The sequence below is a fragment of the Canis lupus genome, chromosome 2, assembly GCF_011100685.1.
Source record: "Canis lupus familiaris isolate Mischka breed German Shepherd chromosome 2, alternate assembly UU_Cfam_GSD_1.0, whole genome shotgun sequence".
In the NCBI taxonomy this organism is placed as follows: Eukaryota; Metazoa; Chordata; class Mammalia; order Carnivora; family Canidae; genus Canis; species Canis lupus.
In genome coordinates, this window is record NC_049223.1 from 74,564,591 (window position 1) to 74,583,413 (window position 18,823).

At 44.3% G+C, this 18,823-nt stretch overlaps 1 protein-coding gene across 1 annotated transcript in view; it reads right to left on the minus strand.

Moving 5' to 3' along the window:
• Positions 1–13,996: 13,996 nt before the first annotated feature.
• NIPAL3 (NIPA like domain containing 3) overlaps positions 13,997–18,823 on the minus strand; it is a 53,655-nt gene continuing 48,828 nt past the window's right edge. Inside the window, 1 exon segment of the mRNA XM_038531588.1 lies at positions 13,997–18,184. Coding sequence (XP_038387516.1) covers positions 17,985–18,184 — 200 coding nt within the window. The 3' untranslated portion in view covers positions 13,997–17,984.

Genomic DNA, 18,823 nt, shown 5'->3' on the forward strand with positions numbered 1-18,823 from the left:
TAGTGTCCACACAAATCTCCCCCTTCAGGAGCTCACTGGTAGGGGAGACAGATAAGCACTAATAGAACATTTGCAAAGTGCTGACAAAACAGAGCAAGAAGTGAGCAATTCTCCTGGGAAGATGGAGGGAAAGATTTGCAGATAAGACAGTATTTGAGTAGGAGTTTTCTAGGTGGAGAATATGGGAAAGGGCATTTCATAGTAACAACAGTGTATTTAGAGACATATAAGTATACCTTTGTGTTGATCTTTGGGGGTCAGTATTAAGTATTCAAGAAGGCTTTTTGTTTTGTTTTGTTGCACATAGTACACCCAGCTGGGCTAAGCAACAAAGGGAATTCATTGCTTCAGGTAACAAAAGGTATGGGCTCCAGGCCAACGGGATCTGGGGGCTTGTAACTATGACATCAGGACTTAGGTCCTCCCCGCCTTTTTAAAAGATTTCCTTTTTAAGTAATCTCTACAGCCAATGTGAGGCTGGAACTCACAACCCCAAGATCAAGAGTCTCATGCTCCACTGACTGAGCCAACCGGGCACCCCAGGATTCAGTCTTTATTCATCACTTCCTATTTTCCTTTGTGTTGATTTTTCATTCTCAGGCTGCCTTTCTCCATGAGATGGTGGAATGGCTGCTTACAACTTCAAATCACATCCTCACCAAAAGAAAGAGTTTCTTTTCCTTGCAGCTGTCAACAAAAGTCCTGGGACTGCCTCTTGTTCAGACTTGGGCTGCTGGGGCATTGGTAAATCACTCTCTTGAGAAGGGGCCTGGGATATTCCAACTGCCCAAGCCTGGGGCACATGCTCACCTCTGGAGCTGTGGTGGGGTGGGCTGGGCAACCCTCAAGTCTCACAGGCTAAGATTTGAGGAGAGGTGGCTTCCTGTGTGAGGGCATTTGCTGTGGGTCCCTTTAGTTGATTGACTCTCCTCCCTTTTCCTTCCTAACTTATATCTCAGGAAGCTGACCCACATAGATTGCTTCAGTGGGTCCCTTCTCTCTGGCTTCCAGTTGAATTTTTGGTAAAAAAAAAAAATTGAGTTTTTAGGGAAGACATTAGTAGGGGTCATCAGAGGGGTTAGAGGAAGATGAAGTAAGGGTGTTATTCCATAGGGCCCTTCCCTCCCAGGTTCCTGAGGGTTGGCTGCTTACATCTACTGAGGCTTCTGTCCAGTGTCCTACAGATCTCTCCTCTAATTACGATAAGATTCTCCTTCTCTTGGCCTAGAGGTGGTCATGGCCTCCCTCTGCTGGCAGCCTCAGGGTGCCATACCTCCTCCATTCCTTCTTGTTTCCCTCAACCCTGCCCACACACTTGTGAATAACCTTTACCAAATGCACCTCAGATTAACCTTTTCCTGGAACCCTGATGGTTACATTCACCAAAGGTAATTCAAATTTCTATTACCAAAAGAAAGGGAAATCAGTACAGACCAGACACCGGCAAGATGATAGCCGTACTGGTTTGGTAGAGCTATGGCAGTAATGCAGACCACGGATGATAGTGTCTTCAGTTATAGGGAAGCATGTGATGAAAAATAGTGTGATCTTAACTGTATTCTAAAGGCAAAGTTAACAAAATTTGCTGATGAATTGTATGTACATATGAACATTAGAGAGGAGTTGAGGATGGAAGCAGTTGGAAGACCTAGGTCTGGGGCCCGTGGTGAGCTCAGACCAGGTGCGGTGACTGGAGAGGAGGTGTGATGGGTAGTTGAAGTCATGGTCTCAGATGAGATGACCCAGAGAGACCAAGGGGAATAGAGCAAAGAAAGAGCAAAGGGAAGAAACCAGAACAACGTCAGGTCTTTACATGGTGGGCAGAAGAAGGGTTGCCTCCTCGTAAACATCAGTTAGGCTGTGAGCAACTTGAGAACAAGAATGGAACCTTCCCCATCTTTCCTCTTTACCATTGTGTCCAGCAAGATGCTGGGCACACCTGTATAATAAATGGTTCTTATGAATGAACTTTACACAGTTTCACATTTCTAACTCTCCCTCCTTCTCCTGAGGTTTGAGTTATGGGCAGAGAAAAAAAGAGAAAGAGAAACTGATCCCTTGTGGCTCGATCCATTGAAAGCTGTGCCAAGGTTGATAAGCATTTTGCTGTCCTGGAAAACTTCAGGAGAACCTATCAGAGGATGCTATAGATCCTCAGAAGCTTATCTCCTGACTTCTAGGAGAATTTCCAGACAGGCAATCTTCATTGCAGATTTTGTGGTTCTTATTTGATTAGATTAAAAAGTCAATACTTTGGGATCCCTGGGTGGTGCAGTGGTTTGGCGCCTGCCTTTGGCCCAGAGCACGATCCTGGAGACCCGGGATCGAATCCCACGTCGGGCTCCCGGTGCGTGGAGCCTGCTTCTCCCTCTGCCTGTGTCTCTGCCTCTCTCTCTCTCTCTCTGTGTGACTATCATAAATAAATAAAAATTAAAAAAAAAAGTCAATACTTTAAGGGTGGCCAGGTGGCTCAGTGGTTGAACACCTGCCTTTGGCTCAGGTCATGATCCTGGGGTCCAGGGATCGAGTCATGCATCGGGTAGGCTCCTAGCGAGGAGCCTGCTTTTCCTTCTGCCTACATCTCTGCCTCTCTCTCTCTGTGTCTCTTATGAATAAATAAATGCAATCCTTAAAAATAAATACAATTCAGTACTTTCAAAAAATACTATGATGGAAGTAGTAGAAGTAGTAAAATATCTCTTTCTTACACTCCTGCATTGCTGGTGGAAAAAAGGATACAGCCATTTTTGGAAATCGTCTGCCAGTTTATCAATCTAAATGCACACCTACCCCATGATCCAGAAATTCCACTCCCAGTTATACACTCGAGAGAAATGTCAGCAGAGGTACACACACACGCTGATCTTAATATCTTTATCCATAATATCCTCAAACTGGAAATATTCCAAATATCTGTCAAAAGAAGAATGCAGAAGCTATGGCATATTCAAACAAGGGACTAGTGCACAGTCATAAAAAGGAATGAACTACTGATACACATACAACAAACATCTCAAAAAAAAAAATGTCGAGCAAAAGAAACTGGACACCAAAGAGTCGTAGATGTGATTCCACTCATATGAAGTTCAAGAGGAGGTAAAACTAATCTCTGGTGATACTATCAGAATAGTGACTACCTCTGAGGGTGGGATTGAGTGGAAAGGGACACACGAGCACATTCGGGGCTAATGGGGATGTTCTTTCCACATTATACTTTCAACACATCTTTATTGAATGTCTGCTATTTGCCAAGCACTGTTCAGGGCATTGAGGATATAGCAGTGGACAGAACAGACCAAGGCCCTGCTTTTATACAGATCGACCTCAACTCTTTTCATTGGCTGCATGGCATCAATGCATTTTAAATGGAAAAAAAAAAAAGTGGCCTGTCTTTATGGATAATGACAAGCCTGAGGGACTTTCTTCTCACTTGCTTAATTGCTGATGGGAAGGCAGCAAAATACAGTAGGAAGAGCCTGGGTTTTAGGGGGTCAGCTCCACCACTAACTAGTCGTGTGACCATTGAGCAAGCTCATTAAACCTACTGATTTTTCTCATGGGTTAACTGGCATCTATGATACCTGCTTTGCAAGGTTGTTTTATAAAGTTCCAGACACATTACAGATACTCAGTACACACTAGTTGGTTTATAATCAGTTTATAAATAAATTTTATTCAAAGCAGCAATATTTCGCCTCTCTTATAGCCATGTAAGTTTGGCCAATGAGATATAAGGCTTAATTTTGGCAAATGAGATATGAGCAAAAAGCAGCTGACTTAGCTGGTAGGGGTACCCTCTTGCCTTTCTACTGTTTCTCTTTCTTCTAGGCTGCAATGTGAATGTGATGGCTGGAGCTCCAGCAGCCATTTGGGATCAGGAGGTAACCCTGAAGATTGAATGCTGGGATGGTGGATTGAAAAGAGGAGGATCCTTGAACCCCCTGTGATACTGAAGCCACCATGCTAGCTAGGCCTGGGTTGCCTATATCTAGACTGCCTTTACTTGGCAGGGAAATATTATTTTATTATTAGGTGTCTACTGCAGCCAAACCTAATCCCCACTGATATACCTGGTAAGTCATCCCACAATCTAGTCTGGTCACTGACATATCCTCAGATCCTATGGCAACATCTGGTTCTAATACATAATAAGTTCTCAATAAATGTGGAAGGGAGGAAGGGAGGGAGGAAAAAGAGCTGCTTCTGATTTTGAGAGTGTAATGAGAAAGGAAGAGGGCTGAAGATAGAAGCCTGCCTGCCAATTAAGCTCTGTCTCCTCTCCCTCCCACCTCTCAGGCTCATTAATGTGCATTTGAGTTTACTCGATATTTAAATTCCTAATCTGCTTCACACTCTAGATCTCCTATGATATTCGTCTCACAGATGGTACATTCTTCTGAAGAGCCTTAAATTAACTGGCTTCCCTCATAACATCCTCATCCGTCTCCCATTCCTGAAAAATCAGTCATGCCCCAACAAGAGAGTTGCAACATGATCCAGTAGCTCACTGGAGAAGAGGACCCTCTCACCAGCCCCATATTCAACATTGGCTGGGAGATGCGTCATGTAGATTTTGATATTTTTGATTTTCCCAGTATAAAAATTAGTCTTGCCCTGTATAGATAATTTGAAAACAAGGGATAAATAAGAAAATTAAAATCACTTACAATCTCATGGTCTAGAGATAGCCACTATTCGATATTTTGGTGTATTTCCTTCCAGTCTTTTTTTTTTTTTTTTTTTTTTTTTAAATATTTTATTTATTTATGACAGATACAGAGAGAGAGGGGCAGAGACACAGGCAGAGGGAGAAGCAGGCTCCATGCACCGGGAGCCCAATGTGGGATTCGATCCTAGGTCTCCAGGATCACGCCCTGGGCCAAAGGCAGGCGCCAAACCGCTGCGCCACCCAGGGATCCCTCCTTCCAGTCTTTTTAGTAAGATTAGGAATATCATTGGAATCATTCAATTTGGATCTCCCATTTATTTTGCTTCACATAATATTGCAAGCATTTCCTTGTGTTTTCAAATACTATTTTGAAATGTGTTTTTTGATGGCTACCTAAGATTGCATTGTGTGTATTCCATTATTTATCTAAACGTTCATTGTTGGAATCAAGATTTCTTTAGAATGTTCTCTTCTATAATTAACTAAACAACAAATACTTTTTTTTATTTTTAAGATTTTATTTATTTATTCATGAGAGGCACAGAGAGAGAGAGAGAGAGAGACAGAGAGAGACAGAGACACAGGCAGAGGGAGAGAAGCAGGGCCCCTGCAAGGAGCCCAATGTGGGACTAGATCCCAGAGCCAAAGGCAAACACTCAACCACTGAGCCACCCAGGCATCCCCAAATACCTTTTTAAAAGATTTATTTGTTTGAGAGAGAGAGAGAGAGCGCACACACATGTGCGCATGCGTGAGGTGAGGAGGGGCAGAAGGGAAGGGAGAGAGACAAACACAAGCAGACACCCTACTGAATGCAGAGCCCGACAGGCCTTGATCCCAGCACCCTGAGATCATGACCTGAGCTGAAATTAAGAGTTGGCCCCTTGACCAACTGAGCCACCCAGGGCCCCAACAAACACCTTTGCATAGAAATATATTGTCACATTTATGATTGTTTTCTTAGCATAGATTCCCAGAAGAGTTTACCAGGCAAAGAGGCATGAACATTTTTAAAACTCTTCTTGGAAATTGACAAAATGCATTTCAGAAAATTATACAAATCATACATTCCCACATCCTCAATGTACATCTTACCACATCCTCAAGAGTATTAGGTATTATACTTGATCTTAAAAGCCTTTCCTGTTTGGTCAGCAGAACAACCCCATGACATCTTGATTACTGGAGAGGATGAACACTTTTTTCATGTGTAATTATGAGCTAGCAACATGGTATGCTTGATTGTAAGAACACCTTATGTACTGTAGACAGTAACCCTGTGGTTATCATGCTTTGTTGACATTTTTCGTTTTTTTTTAATTTTTTTTTAATTTTTATTTATTTATGATAGTCACACACACAGAGAGAGAGAGAGGCAGAGACATAGGCAGAGGGAGAAGCAGGCTCCACGCACCAGGAGCCCGATGTGGGATTCGATCCCGGGTCTCCAGGATCACGCCCAGGGCCAAAGGCAGGCGCTAAACTGTTGCGCCACCCAGGGATCCCTTTTTTTTTCTTTTTAAACATTTGTTCATTTGAGAGTGAAGGTGGGGGGAGGGGGCAGAGGGAGAGTCTCAAGCAGCCTGTGCGCTGAGTGGGGATCCTGACACGGGGGTCTATGTCACGACCCTGAGATCTCAACCTGAGCCGAAGCAAGAGTCAAATGCTAAACTTCCTGTGCCACCCAGGACCCCTGCTGGCCTTTTTCTTAGTTTGTGTTTTCCCTTTTGAATTTTTTCTTTCTCTTTCCTCCTGCTCCCCTGCTGCTGCTGCTGCTGCTGCTGCTGCTGCTGCTGCTTCTTTCCCCCTCCTCCTCCTCCTTTTTCTTTTTGGTATACTGACATTTCAAAATTTTTGTTTGAAGGTAAATGTATCTATATTTTACCCTCACAATTTCTTTCCTTGCTTCCCCTCTTGCAGACATCAATTAATAGTGACCTTCATTTTGGGGATGATTTCTATTTTTTATATTTGCTGCTTTAGTTCAATTGAACTTTATTTTAGTATAAAAATATGAGGTAAGACTCTAACTTAAATTCTTTTCTGGGGGGGCACCTGGATGGCTCAGTGTTTGAGCATCTGCCTTTGGCTCAGGTCTTGGTCCCAGGGTCCTAGGATTGAGTCCCGCATCAGGCTCCCTGGAGGGAGCCTGCTTTTCCCTCTGCCTATGTCTCTGCTTCTCTCTCTGCGTTTCTTATGAATAAATATATAAAATCTTTTTAAAAAAAATTCCTTTTTTAATAGATTAAAAAAAAATCTATTAATCTCTACACCCAACGGGGACTTGAACTCACAACCCCAAGATCAAGAGTCACATGCTCTACCTACTGAAACAGCCAGGCACCCCTTAAATTCTTTTTTTAATGATTCTAACTTTAATTATTAAAGAATCCATTTAACCCACTACTTTGTATATATATAATTAAGTATATATAAAAAACACAGTACATATAAATTACTGGTTATTCCTTCCATTTCACTGACCTAACTGTTAATAGAAACTGTTCTGATCATTGTAATTTTATTATCTGGAAGGGAATGTCAGGGTATGGATATTTTCAAATACTTTTCAGAAAAGGTTTACCAATTTATCCTGCCTCCTTCCTGTCTCCCTCTTCCCACAACCCTCAAACTGCAGCAGTATACGAGAGAGAGCCAATCTCGGGGCTACAGGCATTTTACTTAAAAGTCTTAAAAAAACTGCAGGCTCACGTGCTTCCCTCTTCAAATACGTGGAAAGAACAATGGCACGTCCCTCCTAAGATGGTTTTGAGGCTCAAATGAACTATCTATTGAAAGCTCCTGGAAAATGATAAAATCTTAATAAAAATGGAGACAATCGATAACTATTACATTTTCATAAAGAGAAATATGTCTTTTAAAAAGTGCGAATAATTTTGAGGATTTGTTATAGAAATATGTGTGTTCTGAAGCCTGGTTGCTGCATCGGGTTTCATCTTGCTGTGTTGCTCTGAATTACAAAGACTCAGTTCCATCTGCTTGCAGACCCAGAGGCTCCTGAATGAACTGCAAATCAGCTCAAGAGCTGTGGTGCCACGCCACACTGCAATCGAACTCCAATAAAAATATATACAAAAAAAAAAAAAAAAAGGGAGCTGCTCTTTAAATGTTTCCACCCTTGAATTTGTTAGATGGAGATACCATTTCCTGATTGACTTGAGCTGCAGATAGGTTGAAGAGAATAAAAGCTAGATGATCATAATAAGGAAGGAAGTAGTGGTGGGATGCACACAGAGCAAAGAAAAAAATGGAATATTAGAAATGGACAGCTGCATGAATGGACAAGGAATTCAGATTATTTTAATTTTTCTTGACGATCAGTCAAGAGTTTGATCAGGGAACAGAAATCACAACAGCGATTTGAACAGAAAAAATTTCATAGAAAGAATGGTTATCTAGATAGAAGGTTATGAGCAAGTCACCCAACAGGTAAAAGAAACTCAAAGCAATCATGGCATCAGCAACTGCAGGAAGCAGCTACCGTTCCTAGGACGAAAGGAACCAAGGGAAGAGGTTGTATTTGTTAAAACTTACAAGATAAGAAAATGTTCAGGCACAAAAAAGAATGAAGTACTGACACATGCCACAACTTGAATGAACCATGAAAACATGCTGAGTGGAAGAAGCTGGTCATGTTAAGTCCATACATTGTATGATTCCATTCCTGTGAAAGCCCATTCATGTGGAAGTCTATTCATGTGGAAGTCCAGAAGAAGGAGATCTATCGAGATAGAAAGTGGATTAGTGGCTCCTCATATAAGTGGACTCGCAGTATTTGTCCTCTTGCCTCAAGGTGGACAACCAAGATGTCCTCAAGGTTCGGCCATGTGCTAGCACATGTCAGTATGTCCTTCTTTCTAAGGCTGAATAAGTGACCGGTTGTATACACCAGTTTGCTGATCCATTCATCCTTTGATGGATGGCTTGAGTTGCTTCCATCTCTTGGCTGTCATGAAGAAGGCTGTTCTGAACATGGTGTATACATATCTGAGTCCCTGCATTTCTTTTGTGCATATGCCCAGAAGAGGCATTTCTGGATCATATGGTAATCTATTTTTAATTTTATGAGAAATCACCATACTGTTTGCCATAGTGGCTGCACCATTTTGCATTCCCACTGCCAGTGCTCGAGTGTCCCCATTTCCCCACATCCTTGCTGATACATGATCATTTCTTGACAGTGTTTCCTTTCGAGGAGATGAAAATGTTCTCAAATGGACTGTGGTGATAGTTACACATATTTGTGGACATACTAAACACCACTGAATTATATAATTTATAGAGTGCATTGTGGAGTGCCTGGGTGGCTCAGTTGGTTAAGAGTCTGCCTTTGGTTCAGATCATGATCTCAGGGTCCTGGGATTGAGCCCTGCATCGGGCTCCCCGACCAGCAAGGAGTCTGCTTCTCCCTCTCTCTGCTCATACTCTCTCCCTCTGTCTCAAAGAAATAAAATCTTAAAGAAAAAAAAAGAGTGCATTGTATGGTGTGTGAATTATGTCACTAAAGCCGTTTTTAAGGAAGTAAGAAGAAGGGCCCCATGGAATTGGGCCCCCAACCTTGAGGAGAGTGTGCTGATATCTCTGAGGACTGGGGCCTCAAAGCTAGTTGTGAAAAAGTTGAAAAGAACCACAAAACTAGACTTTATTGCTGCTCTGTGAGGCAAGGAAGTATCCCTGGGAGATGTACACAGGGACAGGAAAGAGACAGGAAGCGGTGAGCCCCTTCCTCCTATAGCCTCACGGTCCCCCTCACAGGCAGCCAGGGAGCAGTAGCACAGCAGACGGGTAGCTTGCAGAGTTCCAGCCCCAGCATCCCAACGCCATCCCCTAGATGCGCAGGTTTGGAGCTGAGTGAAAATAGCTTAATGACTTGCTGTCTTAATCTATTCTGGTTGCTATAATAAAATCCCATAAACTGAGGGACTTATCAACAAGACACACTGATTTCTCAGTTCTGGAGGCTGGAAGCCCGAGATCATGGCACCAGCATGGTCAGGTTCCAGTGAGGGCCCCGTTCTGGTTATGGCTATTCTCTGTATGCTCACATGGTGGGGAGAAGCGAGCCAGCTCTCTGGCCTCTTCTTGGGAGGGCACTAATCCCATGCAGGAAGGTGTAGAATGTGTGCATATCAATAAATGAAAATATCAACAGCTGGGTTAGCTTTGCGCAGGGTTTCTGCTGTCCTGGTAGGAAGAAAAAATATGTATTTGTGTATAAGCTATGAAATACGAATTGTATCGTATCAGTGATTCCTATATGACTGAAGTGCTCTTCTATTTGCATTTAAGATGGGTATGGCATGAAATAAAAATGAATGGTAAGAAGTTGTCCCTCTGATGATAATTTTCCTGCTCTTTGAGCAAGGGGTCCCTGCATTTTCACTTTTTGCTGGGTCCTGGAGACTGGGGAGCTGGCCCTGCAGGTCTTTTGGTCTGGATTCAAAAACCTTGGTCTTCTCTGGATTCAAAAATCTTGGTCTCCGCCTTCTCCTGAACTCTTTTCTTTCCTTGTGGCCCACCCTGGGCACCGGGTCAGGCTAGGCCCAGGCTCTGAGGCCATCCTCCGTGCTTCTACTGCCTTCCCTGGTTCTCTCACCTCCTCCTTTGTCCTGATCCTGTGGCCTTTCATCTCATGACTCCCTCTATAGTAACATCCTCCCATCTTCTACTGTGTGCTTAGCACAGAGTCTCTCTTTTGTTCGCTTGCTGTACGTATGTACCTAGCACACAATAAATGCTCAAGAAACACTTTTTCTGCTTAAAAATTTGTTTTTTTCCTCTTTTTATTATGAAAATTTCAAGCATCTGTAAAAATAGAGACAATAATTTAAACAACCCTTGTGGACCGTGGCCCTCTTTGTCTACATTATCCTGCGTTTTCTGATCCCTCTCAGTTCATTTGTCTTTCCCTTTCGTGCTGATGGATTTCCCCAAATGCCTTGTGATTCTCGGTAGACAGCTCCCAGTTAGGAAGAAGGAACTCTGTTGCTTACTAGGAGAGCGGGTGTGGATTTCCTTTGCAGTTGTGTGGGTGTATTGACCAGAACAAAGGCCTACTGTCCCCTGAATGTGAGGGGTGATTCTTGTTATCTCTGAGGAAGTGAGCTGGGGCCTTCCAAGGTGTGTGAGTGAGGGGCCAGCAGGCCACCTGGGGAGGTAGGAAAAATCAGGCAGGCAGGACTTGACAGGAGAGAGACAGAGACAGAGACACAGAGAGAGAGAGACAGAGTGCTTCAGTGTTTCCCACACCTGGCAGGGCTGCCTTTCCTTATTTTCCCTCCTGGTCAAGTGGAGAGCCACGTTTCTTGCGCTCTATCCTGCCTCCCTCCCTGCCCCAGTATCCTTGCCGCTGGGCCCCCCACAGCCAGATCTTCCACCGTTTGGAGTAATTCTTAGGGCTCCATGTGGGGCAAATACTGCTCTGTGTCTGTAGAGCCTGTTAGAGTCTTCTGAGGAATCCCTCTGACAGTCACCCACAGCACCCTCATTCGTGGCACCTGCTGCCTAAGCCCAGAGCAGCTCCGGGACCCGGAGGAGGTGAATGCAGCTGCTTAGGCTCCATACTGGGCAGCAACTTCTAACATATATCTTGGGCAGGATTAAATAATTTTTTTCCCTTTCCCACTTAAGTTCAGGGAGTGTGTCTTCTTCTTCTCTGGCCTCCAGGGCTTACACAAAGGCCTCATGGGTCAGGTCCCAATTCCCTTGAACTTCTCCTCCAGCCCAGAGACACAGCACCAGCCTTTGTTTCAGCACCTCTGAGTTTTGGCTCCACAGGGCTCCTCCTTTTGGATATAATGTCTAAATTTTAATAATTCCAACTTCTTCCTTGTCTTCTCCCAGCCCTGGTGGTGTGTGTGTGGGGGGAGGGGGGGAGCTGCTTCTCACAGTTACCACTTCTATGACACCTTAGCATTCTCCCCATTACACTTTCAGTTACCTAGTTACCAATTCTTTATATTAAATTTTCTGTTCCAGTAACTGGTGTGGTTTCTGTCTCCTGCCTGGACCCTGATTGATTCAATAGCTGCCTGAGACATCAGGTACTCCGTGCATCACAGGAAGGCGGCGTATCTCAGGCAACGGTGAAGATGGACAAGCTAATGCTCTCATGCTACTCCAGACTCAGAGAAAGTTACATTCTATGCTAAAAAATAAATAGTGTTTAGAAGTAAAAGACTTCTTGTATATTGATGTATCAAAGACTGGATTTAAAATATACAGAGAGGGGGACACCTGGGTGGCTCAGTGGTTGAGCATCTGCCTTTGGCTCAGGTCGTGATCCTGGGGTCCTGGGATCAAGTCCCACATTGGGCTCCCTGTGGGGAGCCTGCTTCTCCCTCTGCCTGTGTCTCTGGATCTCTCTCTGTGTCTCTCATGAATTAAAACAAAAAAAGAGAGATCACAACCTGAGCTAAAACCAAGAGTCGGACTCTTAACCGGCTGTACCACTCAGGTGCCCCCAAAAGAACATATTTCATAGAAATAATTGAATTATATGTAAAACAAAATACATAAAACCAAAAGATTTTCTCAGAGCAAAAAAATACTAAGCAAATCAAAAAGCAAATAATCTTCGGGGAATACTTGCAAGTATTCACATCACAAAGAAGGGGTTAGTCAATGTGAAATATAAGTAGCATGTTCAAGTCAAGAAGAGACCTACAAAGCCATAGAATGTGGGCAAAGGCTGTGGACAGTTCACAGAGAAGAAACACAAATGTAGTGTATAAAAACACACAAAGATATCTAGTATTATTCATGTGAAGAGAAATGTCTGTGACTTGAACATCTTTGGACATTTTGGTAAAAGTGTTAAGACAGCTCTCTAGTTGCCTGAATCACTCTGGGATGCGATGCACATGAGTGTGAGGGATGTCTGCAAGGATAGATTTCTGGGCCTGTTGTTTTTATGACAAACAGGCTTTTGGAGAGTTACAGATGGGCTTTGTGGATTCGTTTTTTTTTTTTTTTTTTTAACTTATAATCTTGAGAAGTAAGCACACAAATGTTTCTAGGGTGCAATGTTGAAGATTCACATTTCAGTGTCAACAGAAGTCAGCAGGCAATCTTTTCCCTGTGATGAGAATCATCTCATTATACTGGTTTCTCAGTCCACTCAGGCTGTTTTAACAAAAACATCCATACACCGGGTAGCTTAAACAAACAAGCATTTATTTCTCACAGTGCTGGAGGCTGGACATTCCAAGATCAAGGTGCCGGCAGATTCAGTCTAGTGAGAACCCACTCACTAGTTCATAGTCCTCTCACCTGATGGAAGGGGCGAGGGAGCTTTTTATAAGGGCACTATGAGATAATAGAAAATACGCATATTGGTCTCTGCACCCTGTCCCCGGCACAGAGCTCCTAAAGCCCTTGTAATTTCCTGAGTGGTAAGAACACTCAGAGCATCTCTTGTCCTAATGTTTTGTCTTTGATCCTGTTCCTGGTTCTGGGCTCCTAAACTTTTGTAAATTTGTGAGTGATACGAGCACTAGAAGCAGCTTTCGTTCTAATGAGGCGATGCCGGGTGGGCTCTTGGATGGCTCCTGCGGAGTGCTGGTCACCAGGAAACCAAATCATGATTAGAAGATGGGAGTTCTCAACCCCTGGAGAGGGGAGAAGGGCTGGAAACCAAGTTACTCATTGCTCAGCCTCCATAAACTGCCAATAGTATAGGGAGGTAGGTGAAGACATCCACAAAGGGAAGTTGAATGATCTCAACTCCTTGGGGACAGAAGCTCTGGTGCTTGGGACTCCCACATTGCTTCAATGTGACATAACATCCTGATGGGATGCTGGACATAGTTGCAAGACTTTACATCTATTCATTGATCTGATCCTCATAACCACCTTTAGGTAGATACTGTTACTATCCCTGTTTCACAGATGAGGCTCAGAGAATTTAAGTAACTTGCCAATGCCACACAGCTAATACGTGATGGAGTTAGGAATCAAATCTAAGCAGTTGGTTACAGAGTCTGTACTCTTAACCACTGCAGGGGAAAAAAAGTGCTTAATTCAGCCTTCACTACACTCATGGGCATCTCTAGAACTGTACTGTTACTACAGCCACCACCAGCTCTGTGTGAGTATTTGAGTTTAATTGAAATAAAATTAAAAATCTAGTTCCTAGGTTGCACTTGGCCACATTTAAGATTCTCAATAGCTACATCTGGTTAGTGGCTGCTGTACTTGGCAGCATACAGAACAATTTGATCACTGATGAAAGTTCTATTGGACAGCACTTATTCTAGACAACTTTAGAAAGTATTAGCCAAACAGAAGACTCAAACTAAACAGGTATCACATGGATTTTTTTAATTAAATATCATTTCATGATGTTATTTACACCTAACACACATTTTTTTTAAAAAAAATAAGACATGCCATATCAGCCATGGAGTTAACGAAATAGAAGTATCCACACAGAATATATTCTAGGGTGACTTCATTTACACAGCTTCTCAGAGAAACATGGAGTCATTTCTTTTTCTTTCTTTTTTTTTTTTTTTTGCCTATCAGCCACTGTTGGGCCAGATTCGGAATTCAAAAGAGTGCAGGGCGGAGGGTCTCCAACACTATCCTGATGGATGTCTTGTATACACACAGTACCAGCAAGCTGGCTGGTTTCCACCAGAAAAGCAGTGGAAATGTCAGATCTTCCATCCCTACCCAGCAGTCAATTGCACACTATAAGAACCCCATGTGACCTAAAGCTTTAATGTGATGGCATCATAAGCCCTGTGGCTTCAAGAGGGGTCCGGGGGAGGGCTGAGCTCTCACCAAAGCCCACAGGTACCAGTCTTTGCCCTGGTTCTAATGTCTGATTAGAGAACCCAGGGTCCCAGTCTTTAGAAGGTGGGGACAGAGTGAAGAGCAGAAGAAAGATCAGACAACAAGTGAAGGTTTAAACCCAAGTTTGGTGACCTTGCCATAGGTATAGGCTGGTAGGAAGGAGAAAGACGTGTGATACTTAATATTGCTTAGAGCATTCCAGAGGGCTTGAGGAATGTCAGAGCCAAGAGAAAAAAAAAAAAAAAAGAACCAGGGCTGTGAGTAGAAAGTTGATGTCCTCTCCCCCTGTGCCAACAGTAAGTGCCACCAGCAAACAGTCCATTTATACTTGGAGACCAAGGTTGGGAGAAGATAACCCAGGACAGATTCAGAACTCTGGAGACGGAGGTTCTATGTTGTCTGGTCTTCTCAAACACTCGGATGCCTACTGCTGGCTTCCACTCAGGAAACTGCCACGCACCCTCTGCTCAGCCATCCTGTGGCCCCTTCATAGGATAATGCCACTGCCCCCAGCAGTGCTGGGGCACTGGAGGTCCAGGTCCCAGCAGCAGTGGCTGAGTGGCATTGAAACCACCAGTTGGCCAACTTGAAACTATGATGCACTTTCATCCACTCGTCTCATTCTTGCCTGGCTTGAGACTAAAGGGCTCATGGTTTGAAAAGGGAAGAGGTGGACTGAGATTGGGAGCACATAAAACCCCCAAATGATCACCAGGGCCTGACACACTTCAATGGATTCCCTGCCCACCTTCCATTTATCCACTCTGCCCTCATCCCTTATCCCAGCTCACCTTAGAAAAACCACCTAGAAAATCTGAATAACCGCAAAACCAGATGTTAATTCCCCTTTTGTGTTTTGTTCCAGTGGGCTGACGGCTTGACCTTGAAAAGTGACTTTTATCATCCCTTCAGATTGTCTCTCTATACTCTGCATCAAGCCTCCTTTCCAATCAGTGCTGACCCTGCCATTCTCTTCCTTATGAATCATCAATGGCTCCCATGCTGTCTGCGATACCCCTTGATCTTCAGCAGGCATTCAAGGCCTCCATGATTTGGTCTCTTTCCAGGCTCAGCTCCCACCACTCTCTCTACCTCTCCTTTCTTTGCCAACATCCACTCCCTATTTCTGTGCCTTTGCAAATGCTGGCCCCTTGCCCCTCTGCCTGGAGGGGTGGTCGCCCTGCTTTCTATGCTTTGCTCAAATCTTAGCAAGGTTTGCCCCCATCCATGAGTGAAGCCCAAATCATCTCCGATTCTTTTTATTTTTTAATTAATTTAAAATTAATTTTTAAATTTTATTTTAAATGGACTCTATGCCACACATGGGGCTCAAACTCATGACCCTGAGATCAAGAGTCATATGTCCTACCAATTGAACTGGCCAGGTGTCTCAAAATCACCTTCAATTCTGAATACCCTGTTGTGGGCTTGCAGTCTGACCTTTAGAAGGGCCCCCGTAACTGTCCTTTTTCTGCGCACTATTGCAATGTGCACCTCTCATGGTTTCCTGGGTGTGTGTCTGCAGCGCAGGGATCATTGCTGTTCTTTGTAGCCTTCACCATTCAAATGTTTTGTTTGTTTGTTTTTAAGATTTTTTTCCCATGGGGGGGAGCGAGAGCATAAGAGCAAGTAGGAACAGGGGTGGGGAGGGGCAGGGGGAGAGGGAGAAGCACACTCCCCGCTGAGCAGGGAGTCCAATGTGGGGCTCGATCCCAGAACCCTGAGATCATGATCTGAGCGGAAGGCAGACACTTAACCAACTGAGCCACCCAGGCGCCCTCATCCAAATGCTTATTAACACACAGCAAATGCCTCTCAAACGTTGAATTGAGTGGATACCTATCCTGAAGAAAACAGGTCATTGTCTGTTGCCTTCTTAGGCAAGTAAGCCAACAATACGGAAGAGGTTAAGACACAATACCTAAGTGGTTATCACAAGCAGCAGATGCCAGTGTTTGAAGTCAAGGTAGTAAATCGGTATTAAGCACAATCCATAAAGGTTAATGATCTATCAACACTGGTCTATTAACACTGTGATCTCCCCTATTAGCTAAAGAGTACCCAGGGAAACCTTACATGTAGTTCTACTAAGTAGTAATCGCTGGATGGATAAATGCCACCGATCCTATGGGAATTATTTGACCTGCCAAATAAACCCCGGACAGGAAACAAGGACTGGTAATTCCAGCTCTCCAGCAGGGGTGTGTTGGCCCCTGGAGGTTTTAGCAGACCCTCTCTCTCGATCAGTAGGCTTCTGAGGTGTGTGATCCCTGGACTGCCTGCATCAGAACAACCTGTGCGGTCAGATAAGAACACAGACTCTCGCTCCTCCCCATCATTCCCACTTAAACAGAGTGTCTGTCCTTGGGGTGTAGGAATCTGCACACTCCCTAGGGGGTCCTTATGCTAAAGTTTGCAAACCCTTACTTGCCATTCTCAGAAGTATACAGTCAGTCTAGGGAGGGACAATCGTGGATGTAGCCTGAAAGGAAGCAGTGACCCCTTACCAAGAATGCCCGCTTTCCCAGACATGTGTGCCTGGGAACGAGGACCCAAAGTCTCGGTCAACTCCAAGGAAATTAACTGATAATTCAAGCTTTGTTTGATGGAGACTGTCTCTGAGGTAAGTGCCCTAGCTTCCCAGAGGGCCTTGCTGTGCAAGAACATACACATAAAACAGCCAGATTTTCTGCCTATCTTTTTCTAAGTGGTGCAATCACTTCTTATAAGATGAAAAGGTATTTTTCTTCCTTCATGTTTATGGGCTAACGTATCATTACCCCTGCTCCTGTCCTTACTTTCCTCCTACTCTTAACTTCTCGGTTCCTTTGGTGGGGAGAAAAAGCAATTACATAGTTCACAGAACCAAAACCAAATTAGGTTTCAGAGCAGATCTAATATAAGCACATCAAGCATGTTTTCACTAGAAGGGCAGGGAGAATTGGAAGGCAGAAGTGCATTTCTTACAGGTGGATGATAGAATGTTCCCAGGGCTGGCCTACTATGCCTTGTGATGACTACACAAATGCTACTGGAAGTACGGGAATCGTGAAACAGGGAGGATCAGGCAAGGGAAGATTAGATTCAGAGGTCTCCAGCCTTTCACTGGATGTGGAAAGTGAGAACGGAATCTCTGCCTTGCTTCAGCTCCAAGGAATGTGGCAACCTTTGGTCACTGACGGAGGAAGCTCAGTTATCAGCCTCGGGAATGCTTTCCCGGAGCTGGCTGGGCAGTACCAGGCGGAGTCTGAACTCCGCACTTCCCCCGGGGAATACTGCTTTCGTCCCCCTCACCCCACCCTGGTCACCTGAAATCTCCGAGACCAAGATCATGTGTTCTTTGCTAGAGACAATGGCTCTTCGAGTTCCCCTTCTAGAGAGTTCTCGGTTTAAGAGATTAAGATGTGAAAGGCAAAGTTTAGGATTCAGGGTTGAACCACTGACGGCTTGAGAGCAGTTATAAATGGAGGGAAGGACAGTCTCCTTCGAGGTGGGCTCATTCCTTCTTGGTGTGTTCCAGGACTCGGTAGGGAACCCCAGAGGCACCCCCAGAGCTGTGTTCCTCTTGCATAACCGGCAGCGTGGCAGGAGCGTAGATCTCAGAAACGTTGTCATTGTTTTCCAGGGCCCCATAGGAAAAAGAAGCTTTGAGGTCAGGCTGAACTGTCATTCCCTTGTCATGCATGTTTTGCATACCTGAAATGAAATCCATTTTCTCCAAATCATTAGGTGGTAAGGGGGCCAAAGGAGACTGCACCATCCCCCTCCCCACCACAGACTCATTACAGTGCTCAGGCACCAGTCACGTGCCTTGCCAAGTTCCTGAATGCTTTAGATTGGAAAAACAACACCCTTAAGTATATGCTAGCAATATTATGGTTGCTAAGCAACGAGGGATGAATCTTCAGGAAATATGCACACAGGCCAGCCACTGTCAAGATAACCATGGGTTGGCCTAGAATGAGGTGGGAATGTGGGTGGAGGGGCCAGAGGGAGCAGAACCAGCACTGTGCTTTGAACGTGGTAGATGCCAATACTTCTCTACCGAATGCAACCAGGATCCAGAACACTTCCTTATCCCCTAAGAGGGTAACTTTCGTGTCATGGACACGTGGGGGTGGCAGATGCAGCAGGACATTCACAGGGAGATGCTCTGGCCTTTAACAGTTAACATCCCTGATCCGCACAGAGGGTAGGTGCGATTCTCTCTGTTGCTTCTGGGCACATGTTGATGTTGGATTTCTACTTAAAGTTGAGAGAGAAGACTTTAATCATTAATTCTGTTAGCCTTACTCTACAATTCCTGGTCTTGGAGGCCAGCTCTCTCCCTGGCAG